This window comes from Myxocyprinus asiaticus, chromosome 23, assembly GCF_019703515.2.
Source record: "Myxocyprinus asiaticus isolate MX2 ecotype Aquarium Trade chromosome 23, UBuf_Myxa_2, whole genome shotgun sequence".
Lineage (NCBI taxonomy): Eukaryota > Metazoa > Chordata > Actinopteri > Cypriniformes > Catostomidae > Myxocyprinus > Myxocyprinus asiaticus.
Genome location: NC_059366.1, coordinates 31,156,007 through 31,173,427, shown reverse-complemented (window position 1 = coordinate 31,173,427; position 17,421 = coordinate 31,156,007). Strand labels below are relative to the sequence as shown.

At 41.0% G+C, this 17,421-nt stretch overlaps 1 protein-coding gene across 1 annotated transcript; it reads left to right on the top strand.

Moving 5' to 3' along the window:
• Positions 1 to 476: 476 nt before the first annotated feature.
• Positions 477 to 10,289, top strand: dhrs7 (dehydrogenase/reductase (SDR family) member 7). The gene is made up of 7 exons (XM_051652181.1): positions 477 to 794; positions 6,412 to 6,564; positions 6,771 to 6,877; positions 7,073 to 7,312; positions 8,138 to 8,260; positions 8,367 to 8,582; positions 9,981 to 10,289. Exons 1-7 carry the CDS (start codon positions 662 to 664, stop codon positions 10,026 to 10,028), a joined length of 1,020 nt encoding a protein of 339 aa, XP_051508141.1. The 5' UTR covers positions 477 to 661; the 3' UTR covers positions 10,029 to 10,289.
• The last annotated feature ends 7,132 nt before the right edge of the window (positions 10,290 to 17,421 follow it).

Genomic DNA, 17,421 nt, shown 5'->3' with positions numbered 1-17,421 from the left:
TTCTTTTCTTTTTTTAAATCAGGGAATAGAGAAAATTCTGTATTTTTATGAAATAATATGTAATTTTACTCTGTTTATTCACTAATGGGAAGTTCAGATAATGAAAAATATCAAATGTGTGTTGCTTATTAAGCACTTAGAGAAATTAAACAAAATAATAGAAAGATACTGAGAGCTTCTGACACTTTAGGTGAGCCCATATTAATTTAGTATAGTTTTACAGTAGTAAAGTAGCAGTAAAATAGCCTAACTCTAGTAGTTACTTTGGTAAGCAGGCCTAACTATGGTGCATTTTAATATGGTTTGTAACTTTATTGATAGATACTTCAAAGAACAACGCACCATCCACACCACTCAAATCTCTGTGTTAATGAAATTATAAACATTATAAGAAATAAACGCTTCAATTTAGGCCAGGGGAAGCATAACCCGGAAGGTTTTGAATCGAAAAGCGTGTTCTGCCGGGTCGCTCGCTGAACTTGTACATTTAAATCCGCAGAGCTGATACGGAAGACGCAATTACACTATGTTGTAATACACACAGCTCTGTTAAGCGCTCAGCCTGCACGGGGAGCACCAACTTCAGTTAAACTACATTTAACGCGACTCTGTCTTTCTGACATCGTATCGTAAGTTTGTAAGGTGCTGGGTTAGCGCAAAGATGATGGATTTGTGCTGGTCATGTGTGGTTCTCGCCGCGATCGGAGTTTATTTACTCACGCAACTCATTCGCTTCATCTTCGCTGACGCTGATCTGACTTTATTATGGGCGGCCAAAGTCGGCAGCACACCAGGTAAAATAATGTAGAGGTTAATTTGCATTTGAAATAAGTTTGCTTTGAGTGAAGAAGTGCATTGATCTATTAAGCCAACTAAAGGTTAAAGAGATTTATGTTCTCCTTCGCAGCTATCAATTCAGGCAATAAAGTCAGGTGTGACAATCCTGGAATTTGTACTCTGTAAATAACTATGACCTTTGTCAGACTGGTCGACATTACAATACCGTTTCAGTGCTCTGAAATGGCCTGAAAACGTCTCGGTTACGTACGTAACCTCGGTTCCCTGAGACGAAGGGAACGAGACATTGCGTTTATTAACGCATATGGAGAGTGCCTTCTTACACGACCTAGTTGAAATCTCTCTACAATAATGTTTTGGTGTTTGAGCCCGCCTGTTTTGGCGCGAAGCTGTCCGCTATAAAAGCAGGTGCACAAACACCATTTCCTCAGAATTTCTGACTAAGAACAAGGTGCGCGTTGCTCGTACCTCAAGAACTCAGAGTCTTGTAGTGCATCTAAGGGAACCGAGGTTACGTACGTAACCGAGACGTTCCCTTATGACTCAGTACACTTGACATTGTGTTTATTAATGCATATGGGGAACAGAATCCCATCACGCAGTACTACAGGACATAACATCCCAGAAAGGAAACATGAAGCCGCAGTCTTGTGGGACGGCGACCGACATGAGTATGCCGCAGTGAGTGACCCTCCTGATGGGCCAGGAGGAGAGCACTCAGAATGAATATATGAACTAAAGTCATATAATATGAATTAACTCCTTCACAAACCCAGTCGGGAAGGGAGTTTATTTATAATGTAAGTGCTTGTGACATGGTAAATTACAACAGCCTGAATGCAGGTGGTTGTGTAAAAAGATGGGGAGCACATCCTTAAAGGGAGGAGCATAAGTATATATATTTGGCCAATGAAATAGCAAGTGCTCTAAACAGAGAGGACTTGTGAAGAGAGAGACGTCATGCTTGCCTATAGTGGCGCCGGCTTCATGTGCGTGATACGCAGATATAGTCGCCACATACACTTTGAGCATTGACGCAGTGAGTCTTGCGTCTAATCGCTCTTGAAGAAATATGAGAATTTCATGTATGGGGCAGTTTACTGGGTCTTTGCCATGTGAGAGACACCAATCAGTGAACACATTCCATTTGAGTGTGTAGAGGCGTCTTGTGGACGGTGCTCTGGCCTGTAAAAGGTGTTCATGACTGAATGCGTCAGTTCTGGCGTGTTTAGTGCACTCCATTCAGGGGCCACACATGCAGGTTCCACAGCTTGGACTGGCGATGCCAGACTGTGCCTTGCGCCTGAGAGAGGAGATTCAGCGCAACCAATAGAATCGTTTCCTTGTGCTCTCGGACTTCGCATATGACAGAGTGAATCAGGCACACCGGGGGAAATGCATATTTGCGTTTCGCTGGCCATTTGTGGCAATTGTATCTGCTCCCAGCTGGGCTTGGGACTTTGAGTACCAGAGAGGACAGTGGGTATTCCCCACTGAGGCAAATGGATTGATTTCTGCTTTGCCGAATATTTCTCAAATCCTCAATACAGTTTGAGGATGAAGTCTCCATTCGCCCGGTATCACCCCTTTGCGTGACAATAGGTCCGTGCCGTAATTCAGGCGGCTGGGGACATATGTCGCTCTCAGGAAGAGGAGAGGAGGCTCGCTCCATAGGAGGAGGTGACGCGTCAGTCTCAACAGTGGCAGTGATTGAATTCCACCTTGGCGGTTTAAAGCAGCTATACAGCGGTGGATGCCGCCGCCAATAAACCCCAATGCTTTTTGAAACAGCTTCAGTGGAAGTGTTCTCCCCAGTTAGAAATGAGACAGACACTGTAGAATGGCCTGAACTCGCTCGATCGTGAGGTGCACATGCCCACTCATGGAGTCGAGGCGGACTCCTAAAAAGTAGATTTGTTGGCTGGGGGAAGAGCGTGCTTTTCACCCAGTTCACATTGAGGCCCAAGCTGTTTAGATGTTGAAGCAGTAAGTCTCTGTGCTGGCATAACAGAGCCTCTGATGAAACCATGGAAGAGAGAATGCTGTTGAAACGGGGTGGCCGGCGTACAGATTGGATCGCATATACATGTTTGATAGTTTTTTGCACCCATTCTGAAATCCCCGTTAGGGCTCGCCACGTGTCCGCATAATGGGACAGAGGGCAATTTGGTTTGCTCACCTTATGATATAATGCGTTGCTCACCACAAGGAAGCAGTTTCACATAATGTGTAGGCTTTAAAGAGGAAACGTGTTCTTTATTGAGAATGTGTGAGCATCTTGCGCTTTTGCAACGAGTGCTGTATTATTTTTTGCATTTATTGCAATTTTTATTGCATTTATTTTAGTGCAAGACACAGAAACAACATTTTGAACAACATTATTCCTTTCCCGACAAACAGCAGTGGGGAGATGGGGAACAGTGTTTTGTGTCTCCAATCGAACCTTCTTTGGAAAAGACCTGGAAGGAACCGTGGGCTCTGCTTTCCGCTTCAACGGGCTGTGCGCTTTTGCTGTGCGGGGGGGTTTGTTCCGCCGGCGTGAGGTGGGCGCTGATATGGCTGCCTCTGTTTGGGCCACGGCTTACATGGCCTCACTGGTGCCGCCACTGAGGCAGCAGGTATGAAGCTTTTAGTCGGTCGCTGGCTCGAAACAGAGTGAGGGCGAACTGGCTGTGATGTACTGAGGGTCAGACATACATGGTAATCCAGAACTACCAGGTTGCCCATGGACTTGCTGATGGCCTGCACAGTGAATTTCATGGCATGCAGCACTAAGTCTGTAGCGGTGCGGAGCTCTTTGAATGTCTGTGCTGATCCAGCATGCCCTGTCGCTGAGTAAGCTTTTCCAGCCAGTACGGACCTTTGTCGACACGGCTTGGAAGGATGTATGGGGCGTGATTTCCATGCCCTGTTACTCGTTGGCAAAGGTGTGCCACTACCACATCTTCCACAGGGGGTAGTTGGGCATAACCATTCTCTTCCCAGTGATCCACATTAGAGAGGATGGCGTCACTGTGCGAGCGTGCTGAGAAGAGTGCGCGCCACAACTTAAGACAGTTTGTTATGAACTTCGAGGAAGAATGGGGCAGATTTGCGGAACACGGCCGCTTGACCGGCATCCGGACTGCAGGAACCATTCATCGAGGCGAGACTGTTCAGGTTCCTGTGGGGGAGACCACTCGAGGTTAAGCTCTTCGACCACCCTAGTAAGGACGCGGAGCATCTCCCTGTCAGTGGCGCATGCACACTCCTCGCCCTCGCTGGGGGAGGGGCGGCAGCATTATCCACTGACCACTCGCCTGATGCAGCGAGAGACATGACATCGTCATTATCATCCCCAGCGTCAGAACCGCTGAATGAGATGAGGCCGCATGTTCTTTCAGAGGGCCGGAGCTCATCTCGCACATAATGTATCAGCAAAGACGTGCCACGTGGAGATCGAGGGGCTCGCGGGGCGTGTGCCGGCATGAGGACCACCTCAAATTCATCCTGCTTGATCTCATGGCCCTGACATGCCTCCTCATGTGAATCCTTGGGTATCACAGAAGAGGTGGGTGGGAGGGCACGTGAGGCTGAATCGTCCCTCAGAATGAGGGCGATTCGCAAGCAAAGTGTCTTGAGACTCGTGCCCTCACAGTGAGTGTCTCCATGAGTGCTGACTCTGCGTGGGCACGGCCCAGACAGTAAATGCAGCTCTCATGCTGGTCTGATGGCGGGATGTGCCTCTCGCACAAGGAACATTTACGGAACGACATCTTTAAAAAGATGCGAACACGTAAGCGACTCTTTTAGATATATAAATATATAAATAAATATACATTTAAATGTATATTTCACACAATATACAATACACATTATGCAATTGCTTTGTAAGAATACATAACACCTGCCAAAGCGCTGCGGGGAATCAGGATGCTGAGTCCCGTTCACCAGCGAAGCGTCAAGTGGCGAGGCGGAGTGATGTTCGCCAGAGCACTACAGGGGAGCGTGATGATTCTGCCCGCTGACTTGTGTATATCAATGCAAAGGGTAGATGGCTTCTAGACAAGAAATGATCACTGTCTTGAAGGAAGAAATTCTGACAAAATGGTATTTGTGCACCTGCATTTATAGTGGACAGCTTCACGCCAAAACTGGCGGGGCTCAAACACCATAACCAATATTAGAATATTGGCATTACTGTAGAGAGGTTTTAACTAGGTAGTGTAAGAAGGCACTCCCCAAATGCGTTAATAAACGCAATGTCAAGTGTACTGAGTTGTATGGGAATTAAAGTGTAGGTGTGTGGAGGTCAGTGACACTCAAAAAGAGGAGAATATTTTACCAGGAAAGACTGTTCACTCTGCAGTTGTTGCCTGCATTCAGTGTGAAATTACCTTGGGTATAGAAAGTATAATTATACAAAAAATAAATGAAAATTCTGTCATTATTTACTCACCCTCATGTTGCTCCAAACCTGTGTGACATTCTTTCTTCCATGGAACAAGAGTAGGTTTGCCAACTCCTAGGAGCATCTTACTGCAAAAATATGGGACAACAGGCGTCCCAACGTTGTAATTTCGACCAAAATACGGGACATCCTGGCTAGCTGTGAAAGTTGGCATCCCTGAACAAGGGAGATACATTGTTATTTATAATGTTAGGGAGTGACAGCCTTCATTAAAGGAATAGTTTACCCCAAAATGAAAATGATCTCATTAATCACTTACCCTGATGCCATCCCAGATGTGTATGACTTTCAGCATAACACAAAGATTTTTAGAAAAAAATAGAGCTATCAGGTCCTTATAATGCAAGTAAAGGGTGCCAGCACTTCGACGGTCAAAGTCACATTAAGGCAGCATAAAAGTAATCCATGTGACTCCATTCGATCAATGAATGTCTTCTGAAGCAAATATATAAGTTTGTGTAAAAAATAAATAGATAATAAAACGTTATTAACTTTTTTAAAAAAGCGCTTCCTGCCAGCAGTTGATGCATCGCGTAGCTGTCACGTGACGTAAGTGCATCGGCGAGTTCACATGAGAATTCGTAAGCAGCGCTTATTTACAACAGATGAACGAATGTAATGCGAGAGTTCGGCCATTTCAAAAAGTATCAGAGCCCTGGATGGAAGCATCGATTTAAAGTTAAAAACGTTTGATTATTGACTTCTTTCTTACATAAACCTATCCATTAGCTTCAGAAGACATTAACTGATCGACTGGAGTCATGTGGATTACTTTTATGCTGCCTAAATTTGACTTTTGGACCATCAAAGTTCTGGCACAGGTTTACTTGCATTATAAGGACCTGAAAGAGCTCTATCTTCTAAAAATCTTCATTTGTGTTCTGCTGAAGAAAGACAGTCATACACATCTGGGATGGCATCAGGATAAGTGAATAATGAGAGAATTTTCAATTGTGGGTGAACTATTCCTTTAAAATGAATAGTGACTGAGGTTGTCAGTTTGAAACAACATGAGGGTAAGTAAATTTTTGGGTGAACTATAACTTGAACACAAAGGCATAAGGTTCAATCCCAGGTGGAGGTGACATTGTTTGTCATATCAAAGTCCTGCTCTATTGTTGCGTTCCTGTCATTACTTTACTTTAATGTACTGGATTTTACAGAGTCAAAGTTGCGAGGGAAAGTGGTGTGGATCACCGGAGCCTCCAGTGGCATTGGAGAAGAGTTGGCCTATCAACTTGCGGCACTTGGTGCTCAGCTAGTGCTGTCTGCCCGTAGGGAGAATGAGCTGGAGAGGGTGAAGCGCTCATGTTTAGGTATGGTCCGCTCTGAGGAATGCTTTTGACTCAGGAGAAAACATACTAAAACCCTCAGAGGCCAATTAATTACCTTCATTTCATGTCCCTTCCCTCCTAGCTGTTGAGTGTGATCCTGAATATGTGCACACAGAAATATGTACTAAAAGCATGATACACTCTGTGACCCACTGAGTTGAAATACATTCTCTTTCTCCTTCTATAAGAGCGCTCCTCTCTAAAGGATAAGGATATTCTTGTGCTTCCGCTTGATTTGATGGACCGTACATCGCATCAAGAAAAAACTGCTACAGCTCTGAAGCACTTCGGTGATGTAAATGCAATCTGTGTTTCATAGCAGACCATCAGAGTGATTAGACATGATTTTATTTCTGATTGATTAATAATCAGTAAAAGTAGAGTAAAAAAAATTATTTCTAAGTTAATTATTATTATTTTTTATTATGCACAGTTTTTAATATGTGTCCATTTTAAAACTGGCTTTATGTGTCTTTATCTGCATTCTCAGATAGATGTGCTTATAAATAATGGTGGTCGGACCCAGCGTTCACTGTGTATGGACACTGAAGTGGATGTGTACCAGGCACTTATGGAGCTCAACTACCTGGGCACCTTATCTGTCACAAAGCAGGTGCTGCCCCACATGACCCGCCGTGGTAGTGGTATCATAGCAACCGTCAGTAGCGTTGTAGGCTTTGTTGGGGCACCCCTGGCAACAGGGTATTCTGCAAGCAAGCACGCAGTGCAGGTTAGAGCAAATCGCACAAAATAGATTGTTAGAGAAGTTTCCTACACTTTAAAGGGATAGTTCACCACAAAAGGAAAATTCTCTCATCATTTACTCACCTCATGCCATTCTAGAGTGTATGAATGACTTTCTTCTGCTGAAAACTAACAAAGATTTTTAGAAGAATATCTCAGCTCTGTTGGTCCATACAGTGCAAGTGAATGGTGGCCAGAACTTTGAAGCTCCAAAGAGGACATGAAAACTGCATACACGTTATCCATACGACTCCAGTGGTTAAATCCATGTCTTTAGAAGTGACATGATAGGTGCGGGTGAGAAACACATCAATATTTAAGTCATTTTTTACCATAAATTCTCCTCCCTGCCCAGTAGGTGGCGATATGCACTAAGAATGCAAATTGCCAAAAACAAAAGTAGAAGAATGTGAAAGTGGAGATTTATAGTAAAAAAAAAACTTTAATATTGATCTTCTCACCCACACCTATTATATTACTTCTGAAGACATGGATTTAACCACTAGAGTTGTTTTAACCACTTTATGTGCTTTTTGGACCTTCAGTTTTAACCACCATTCACTTGCATTTTATAGATCTACAAAGCTGAAATATTTTTCTAGAAATATTTGTTTGTGTTCTGCAGAAGAAAGAAAGTCATACACATCTGGGATGACATGAGGGTGAATGAGAGATGAGAGAATTTTCATTTTTGGGGGAGCTATCCCTTTAAGTAAATGATGCAGGATTATCTGTAAAATGCAAATAATGGTCATACAGAGTAAAAAAAAAAAAAAGCTCTTGTATGGACTGATTATGAATGTTTCTGCAGGGTTTCTTTAACTGTCTGAGAACAGAACTCACCGATTATCCACACATCACAATTAGTACCATCTGCCCTGGACCCGTCATATCAAGCATTGTTCAGAACGCATTCACTGAGGAACTGGGAAAGGTACCAGAACATCAGCACAAATGATCATTGAATTAGAACAGTGTATTTTATTCAGGTCTTTTTTATTTGCCTCTGTTTCTAACTCTTTCTACCTGTTTCACATTAGCCTGTGACTTCATCTGGTGATCAAACACACAAGATGTCAACAGAGCGCTGTGCCCACCTCATTCTGGTAGGTCTGGCCAACCATGTGAAAGAGATGTGGATTGCTCAACAGCCCTTTCTACTGTTCTGCTATTTGTGGCAGTACACTCCTACTCTGGCCTGGTACATCACTAACATTCTTGGCAGAAAACGTGTGCAGAACTTCAAAGCAGGACTGGTGAGTACTAGCAGCTTGCTGTTCACAGATCCATAAGCCTTTAGGTTCTTAACATGCAATGAGTTCATGCAGTTCTCCAGAAAGTCTTCAGCCACTACCTCTTCTACCTGAGGGGATGCATCTTATAAAAGAACATTTAATCAAAATAAAGAAATGATTAAATATAAACTACTATCCACACAAGTAGATTTTACTGTTCACAGATGCACAGGCGGCCAAAAGTTTGGAATAATGTACATATTTTGCTGTTTCGGAAGGACATTTGTACTTTAATTCACCAAAGTGGCATTCAACTGATCACAAAGTATAGTCAGGACATTACTGATGTAAAAAACAGCACCATCACTATTTTGAAAAAAGTAACTCCAAAACCTTATGCTTGAGTAATCATGCTAAATTGCTAATTTGGTTCTAGAAAATCACTTGCCATTATATCAAACACTGTTGAAAGCTATTTTGTTTGATAAATGAAGCTTAACATTGTCTTTGTGTTTGTTTTTGAATTGCCACAGTATGCAATAGACTGGCATGTCTTAAGGTCAATATTAGGTCAAAAATTCTCTAGAAACTCATCAGTCAATCATTGTTTTGAGGAATGAAGGCTATACAACGCTTGAAATTGCCAAAAAAGATTTCATACAAAGGTGTACACTACAGTCTTCAAAGACAAAGGACAACTGGTTCTAACAAGGACAGAAAGAGATGTGGAAGGCCAGATGTACAACTAAACAAGAGGATAAGTACATCAGCGTCTCTAGTTTGAGAAATAGATGCCTCACATATCCTCAGCTGACAGCTTCATTGAATTCTACCTGCTCAACACCAGTTTCATGTACAACAGTAAAGAGAAGACTCAGGGGTGCAGGCCATATAGGAAGAATTGCAAAGAAAAGCCACTTTTGAAACAGAAAAACAAAAGAAAAGGTTAAAGTGGGCAAAGAAGCACAGACATTGGACAACAGATAATTGGAAAAGAGTGTTATGGATCTTAACCCCATTGAGCTTTTATGGGATCAGTTAGACTGTAAGGTGCGTGAGAATTGCCCGACAAGACAGCCACATCTATGGCAAGTGCTACAGGAAGCGTCGGGTGAAATGTCACCTGAGAATCTGGACATAATGACAGCTAGAATGCCAAGGATCTGCAAAGCTGCTTTGAAGTAGTTTAAAAAAAATTCAAATTGTAATAGTAATTTTTCACATTATTAATGACCTGACTATACTTTGTGATCAGTTGAATGCCACTTTAGTGAATTAAAGTACCAATTTCTTTCCATTAGAGCTAAATCTGTACATTATTTCAAACTTTTGGCCACCAGTGTATATTAACCCCATAACTAATTTCAGTTCAACTTGTTTTCATCTATTTTGATCTTCTGAATCTTCGTTTTTTTCTAGGATGCAGACTCTGCATACTTCAGCAAGCCAAAGGTCAAGACTACCTGAACATTTCACTTCATCATACTCCAAAGAAGCACTGATTTGTGAATTCTTGAACATTTATTTGCAAAAGACTTTGAAAAATCAGCATCACAATATTTCAGCATATAATTAAATCAACATGAGAACACACAATATGGTTGCTGTAAAAATAACAATAGCTAATAGCTTTTTAAAAAAAAATTTTTTTTTGTTGATGTATTACACAGTATGTTTGCTGTATTTAAAATGTTGTCCATCACTTATAAATAGAAATTCATAACCTTGCATTTTATGTGAACAAAAGGAGACCATTAAGGATGTATACAAAGCATCTGAGTTTCTCAGACACATACATACACACATACACCGAGCAGCCACAACATTAAAACCACCTGCCTAATATTGTGTAGGTCCCCTCGTGCTGCCAAAACAGTGCTAACTAGTCTGGTCATTCTCTGTTGACATCTCTTATCAACAAGGCATTTCCGTCCACAGAACTGCCGCTTACTGGATGTTTTTTTGTTTCTGGCATCATTCGGTGTAAATTCTAGAGACTGTTGTGTGTGAAAATCCCAGGAGATCAGCAGTTACAGAAATACTCAAACCAGCCCATCTGACACCAACAATCATGCCATGGTCCAAATCACTGAGATCACATTTTTCCCCACTCTGATGGTTGATGTGAACATTAACTGAAGCTCCTGACCTGTATCTGAATTATTTTATGCACTGCACTGCTGCCGCATGATTGGCTGATTAGATAATCGCATGGAAGATTGTTGGTGCCAGATGGGGTGGTTTGAGTATGTCTGTAACTGCTGATCTCCTGGGATTTTCTCACATTTTCACACACAACAGTCTCTAGAATTTACTTCCAATGGTGCCAAAAACAAAAAACATCCAGTGAGCGGCAGTTCTGCAGATGGAAACGCCTTGTTGATGAGAGAGGTCAGAGAATGGCCAGACTGGTTCAAACTGACAGAGTCTACAGTAACTCAGATAACTGATCTGTACAATTGTGGTGAGAAAAATAGCATCTCAGAATGCCATTCTGAGATGCGGGTTGGAGCTGTTTTGGCGGCATGAGGGGGACCAACACAATATTAGGCACGTGGTTTTAATGTTGTTGCTGATCGGTGTACATACAGTTACACAGCTGTACAAAGGCTGAGCCCAAACAGGATGAACGAAGGTACAAGAGGCAGTTTACCTTAAAGGAATATTCTGGGTTCAATACAAGTTAAGCTCAATCAACAGCATTTGTGTCATAATATTGATTACCACAAAAAAAATTATTTTGACTCATCCCTTCTTTAAAAAAAGCAAAATCTGGGTTACAGTGAGACACTTACAATGGAAGTGAATGGGGAACATTTTTTGAATGTTAAAATACTCACTGTTTCTAAAGTATAGCCACAAGACACAAACAATATGTGTGTAAACATTTTAGTGTGATAAAATCACTTACTAACCTTTTGTGTAAAGTTATGGCCAATTTTACAACTTTGTTGCCATAATGATGTAATGTCAACAAACCCTAAAATTATTGTAAAAATGATGATTTAAACAACTTTACAGCTCAAACAATACATGAGATTTAACAGAATAATTAATGCAAGTGCTTTTATAAAATGATAAGCTTCACATTTCTGCCTGTAAACCCTCGAAAAGTTGGCCACATTCACTTTCATTGTGCTCAAGTGCCTCACTGTAACATTGCTTTTTTTTTTCAAAGAAAATGAGGGACGAGTCGAAATTTATTTTTGTAGTAATCAACATTATGCCACAAATGCTATCAATTGAGCTTAACTTGTATTGAACCCGGAGTATTCCTTGAAGATCTTTTACACCAATTGGTCAAATATACAAATATATATCAGGGTTGGGAGGGTTACTTTTGAAATGTATTCCACTACAGATTACAGAATACATATTGTAAAATGTAATTTGTAACGTATTTCGTTAGATTACTCAAGGTCAGTAATGTATTCTAAATACTTCGGATTACTTCTTCAGCACTGGTAGATTTTTTCACTTGTTTTGACTATAAAAACTCTGCCAGTACAGTAAGACAAAATACACGTTAAAAATACATTCTCTGAAAAACCTAAATATCTTATGCAGTGTTGTTTCTAAAACAAGATGAATCAAATTGATCTTGTTTTAAGGATTTTTAGATATTTTTACAGGAAAACAATACAAACATTATTATCAAGAATAACATTTTTGCCCTAATATCAAAGGTCTTACTAGAAAAAAAGATATTATGATCCAATTTCTTGATAAAAAAATATGATCGTGCCTGGTAACGTGCATGTAAAATGGCTAGAAATAGCATTTTAGCTTAGCATAAAGCTGACCATTTACACAAGGTTTATTTCTATTTCTTCTGCTCCAAACTTACTTCAAACTTACTTCTCTGTCTGCTCGTATGAATGTAACACATCATAAGAAAGTGTTTCACCGCTGTTCAAATACACTTTGGATCACATCATTTATATGTGTAAAGTTTTCCCGATACCCGATCCGTCTAAAAACATAATATTGGAGCTGATATTGAATCCAGGTATCAGATCGCTGCATCCCTGCATATTGGGTTTTATGGCTGATAACCAGGCCCGGTTCCAGATCAAAATCAATGAGGGTGCTTCTGAAAATATTGGGGGTGCTCTGTATAAAGTGGAGATGTATCATAATTACACATTTTTTATAGATTAAATCATGTTTAAATGCTACTTAAACAACGTAAAGAAAAGTTTGTTTGTTTTATGTACCAAACATTTATCGCTTCAGGGTTTTTTTCCCCATGATCTGTTGCTGAAAATGACAGCAAAATGCTGCACCTGCAGATTAGGACATACTGATTTGCAAAATCATACATGTTTATAAGTTTTGATGCAGCATTTTGTGCATTCACACAATGCAAGGTTTTTTTGTATTTGCTGGTATTCAAGAAAATTTGCTTGTCAATTTACAGTATTAGTCTTACATATTCAATTGAGCAGGAGTGTGCAATTATTTTGGTACTGGGGCCACATCAGCCATTCAGTAGAACATGGAAAAGAGAAGATTAAAAAGTTCTGCATAGTTTTATCTTTTAAGCTTAGACATGCACTCAGTGAATAATGCACAATATTCTGAAGTGCATACTGATGGGACCATTCTGCGATTGCTTGAAGTTTTGCTGCTATACTTTCTATCAAGTGGTAGTAAAACTGAATAAAGGCTGAATAAAATTATTAATTGATTATTTTACCATACTTCAATGCAATGGTTATTTAGTATTCAATTTAACACTCTATATCAGGAGTCTGGTTTAAAAGTAAAATAAAATATTCAGGAAAGAGATTCTAAAAGCTTATTTTAATGTTGGCTGCAAAGTGGACCCGTTTACTTGTTTCATTCTCAGAACATTATCAACCTGTTTACTTGCTCATGGGTCATGTTGTGGGTCTTGTCAATGTTTGGCACCTCATTCAGCACACCACTGAATAAAACAGGCTGCATGACACTGATAAATGATTACTGCCACAGTAACATTGACATACAAGTGTGAGGGACTTCAGCATTTCACAAATAACACAAAGAATAAATATATTCCTCTCTCACTTGGTTTTACTCACGTGTCCCCTCTGTGCACTATTGAGCGCTAAGTTGTTGTTTGTTTGTTTTTTGCAGAGAGAAAGCACGTGCACTCGCATGTATGGTTGCCATATTGCATAAATTAAGTATGACATGAGAAATATTTCCTATTTGTGCAAGTATAAATCTCTGATTGGGGAGTTGCATCTATTATCTGGCAACCCTGAGCATATTAGAAGCTTGTGGATGCGTGATAGGTCCCAAAGCCAGATAAATGAAAGATCTAATAAAAAACGTTCATGATAAATCGACCCGCGGGCAGTAGTTTGCCCTGGTCTGCAATTGAGGGTGCTCTAAGTTTCGTTTCGTTTTGCTCAAGCACCCCCGTAGATCCAGGACTGCTGATAACCAGAGAACAGGGTGACAATGCTGAAACTTACATAATACAATCTAAGGTAGCGAAAGAGATGAGGTAAACACGTATTTACTCAAAGTAAAATAAATAAATAATAATAATAATAATAAAATTTTATATATATATATATATATATATATATATATATATATATATATTGGCAGTGCCAACCAATGCTGACACAAGATATTCACATGTGCAAAAGAAATTTAGCCAATCAGCGGCCTCGATATTATGGCCTGAGGGGCGCTGAGAGAAGCACCCCAAGCATACGCAGTCGGTGGTGGTTGGGACTCGGGACTCTTGACATAGTCACGTTCCCTCTCACCATCGTCTCATTGTACGACTGACAGTCTCTGCCAATAAATTGTAATACAATAGCAATGATGAACGCGGACACAGGAGCAGGATCTCATCTGCCCAGTCTGCCCCCAAATTCAATAAGATCTCTTCAGCAAAATTCATTTGAGAGGAGAACTTTGGTGGAGAAACTTCAGGTAAAAGAGCTTGGCCCTGATCAACCTGACAGCAACATCAAACAACAGGCTAGCGAAAAGAGCAAAACGTACACACGATGCTTCTCCCGTACTTGGTACAGCAGAAAGGCTTGGCTAGCTGGATGTAGTCATGCAAATGCCCTATTTTGCTTTCCATGTCTACTTTTTAAAACGATGGGGACAGATGGAACATAGACTTTTTTAGGATTAAGGGACCTAAAATATTTATCAGAGAGAACGAAGAAATATGAGTCTAAAAGAGCGCATATGGACAATAGTGTCATGCTAGCAATCCTTGGCAGAGTCAACATAGCTATGCAACTGGACGAAGTCCACAAAATCGGGGTAAGAAAGCACAATGAAGAGGTGGATAAGAATAGGCACATTTTATCAAAGATAATTGACACACACACATTTGTAAAATTGTAATTTGTTTAATATTGGCATTAAATAATATAAAGAATAAAATAGAATTCAGTGTAAAACGCAATTTACGTCTGGACTTGGATTTATTGATAAATCCATTTGCCTCCATAACAAAAAAACATGAAAAAAAAATGTTTTCCCTTGCGCATTGGCTCAGAGCCCCACCTGAAAATTTGGGCACCAGCTGCAACTGAATTCCACCACACTAAAGGTCTGCAAGCTGACTCATGCACAACGGAACCCGACAATCTCTTCCTCATCTGCAAGGATGTTATTGGCAGCTGGCAGCCTTTGCACCACCCCTGTCCTACATGCCAAACACCTTGCCAGTCCCTGAAGGGTGGCAGCAAAACTCAGCACGAGCATACCGGAAACAACGCCTGCTCGAGCATCATCCAGCAACTTCAGCTGATACAGAAGGGTCCCGATTGCAGCATGAAGCATTTACATGTTTCCATTGATCATGGTATAAATAATGTGTGGGGGGGGGGGGGGGGTGTACTTGCTTGTTTTGATTATTGGGGGGGTTACCTCCCCCCATCCCCCCCTGGAATCTACGCCCCTGAATAGATAGCTAGATCTGTTCTGGGTCAGAACCCGGCAGCATCAGATCTGTATTAATGCATAATAGCTAACAATAACTCAGTGAAGACATGGAAACAACTGCACTTTCTGAATTTTAAGAATGAGAAAAAGCTTTTGGCCATACCTTATGTGTGGGAGAGAGAAGGGGTAGGAAAGCAAATATTTAAGAGTGCATGTGTCTAGGGACAATTTAAAAAGAATGATAAAAAATGGACTGAAAATACACTTTATTCAATCAGTTATACTTACAGACTCTTGGAAGGTTTGTTTGTCAGTCAACAGCAACAGCAGAAAAGAAAGCAACCAGAAAAGAGGAATTGTTGCAAGACAGATATATCTGTCTTCTGTTATGCTGAGCTCGGACCACACATTGTGCTCTGTTATTTCCACAGCAGGTCCAGCATTCAATTCAGCAGCATTCAATTTGCCTTTCCTTTCTCATTTTCTCCACATTTTAATATATCTTCTTTTCATTCTGTCAGTTTTGGTTCTCTCTCTCTGTTTCTCCACCTCACCAACCCCTCACCATTATACTCTAGAGAAAAACAGGAAAAGAATTACCCTGAGCTCTGATGACAGGTGTTTACTGAACACATTATGTGTGATTGTCTTTTTTTCTTTCTTTCCCAAACAGTGAATTTTCAGCTGTGCTGCTAAACTGTCCTCATAATACAGCCTTCTGCAAATAAACATCAGGGTAAAACCTCTGTTCTGTTTTCAGTGTCACAGTCTGACACAAATCACTGTTTGCCAAAGCTTTAAAGAGAACTATTCCACCTCAGAGAGCTCAGAGTGGGCTTTTATTTCCTAGAGCAAAGATGATTGCAAAACTCTGAACTGTGTTTTATATGTGTTTGTCCTAAAAGGAAAAATATCTCATCTCATCTTTACACGTAACTGTACCAACTCAAATATTCTTGTTACTCCTTTACATGTCTCTGATCACTACTTTGTTCAGTTCAACATGACCCTCCCATCTACATTAAAACAGACTCCACCATTGGTTTCCTTTCGCCATAACCTCTGTTCCCTCTCACCCTCTCGCCTTTCCACTGCTGTCTCTACATCTCTTCCTACACAAAATGTATTTACCACACTTAATGTAAACACCGCCACAGACACACTAAGCTCTACTTTAACAACCTGTCTAGACAACATCTGTCCTATCTCCTCTAGGCCAGCACGTGCTACACCACCCAGCACCTGGCTGTCTGACGTCCTTCGTGAAAATCTGATTGACCTCAGGGCAGCTGAGAGGAGATGGCAGAAATCTAAAGATCCAGCAGATCTAGGTAAATATCAGTCCCTGCTTGCAACTTTTTCAGATAACGTTAAATCTGCAAAAACCTCCTATTACCAGAACAAGATCAACAGCACCACAGACACTCGCAGCTTGTTTACAACATTCAACACACTTCTCTGCCCTCCACCTCCACCGCCTGACACATCACTGACAGCAGATGTCTTCGCCACATTTTTTACTAATAAGGTTACAACCATCAGCAATACATTCTCAGCGCCACACCTTGTCAAACACCTGTCTCCTGTATGCAACTCTTCTGTCTCTATGTTCTCTCCTCTGACTGACACTGAGGTCTCTAAACTCCTCCTCTCCAACCACCCCACTACCTGCTCCCTTGACCCCATTCCTTCTCACCTTCTCCAGGCCATTTCTCCATCCATCCTACCTGCACTCACACACATAATTAACACATCTCTACTTACAGGCACTTTTCCCACTAAATTTAAGCAGGCTCGAGTAACCCCGCTGCAGAAGAAACCCGCACTTAATCCCACACAAATAGAACACTACAGACCAGTCTCTCTCATCCCATTCATGGCAAAAACACTTGAAAGGGCAGTTTTCAATCAAATCTCTGCCTATCTCACACAGAACAAGCTGCTGTATGAC

Coding starts and splice junctions, on each gene's coding strand:
- dhrs7 (XM_051652181.1), top strand. CDS start 662: ATGATGGATTTGTGCTGGTCATGTGTGGTTCTCGCCGCGATCGGAGTT. Junction 795..6,411: donor CAAAGTCGGCAGCACACCAG/GTAAAATAATGT, acceptor TGGATTTTACAG/AGTCAAAGTTGCGAGGGAAA. Junction 6,565..6,770: donor GGTGAAGCGCTCATGTTTAG/GTATGGTCCGCT, acceptor TCCTTCTATAAG/AGCGCTCCTCTCTAAAGGAT.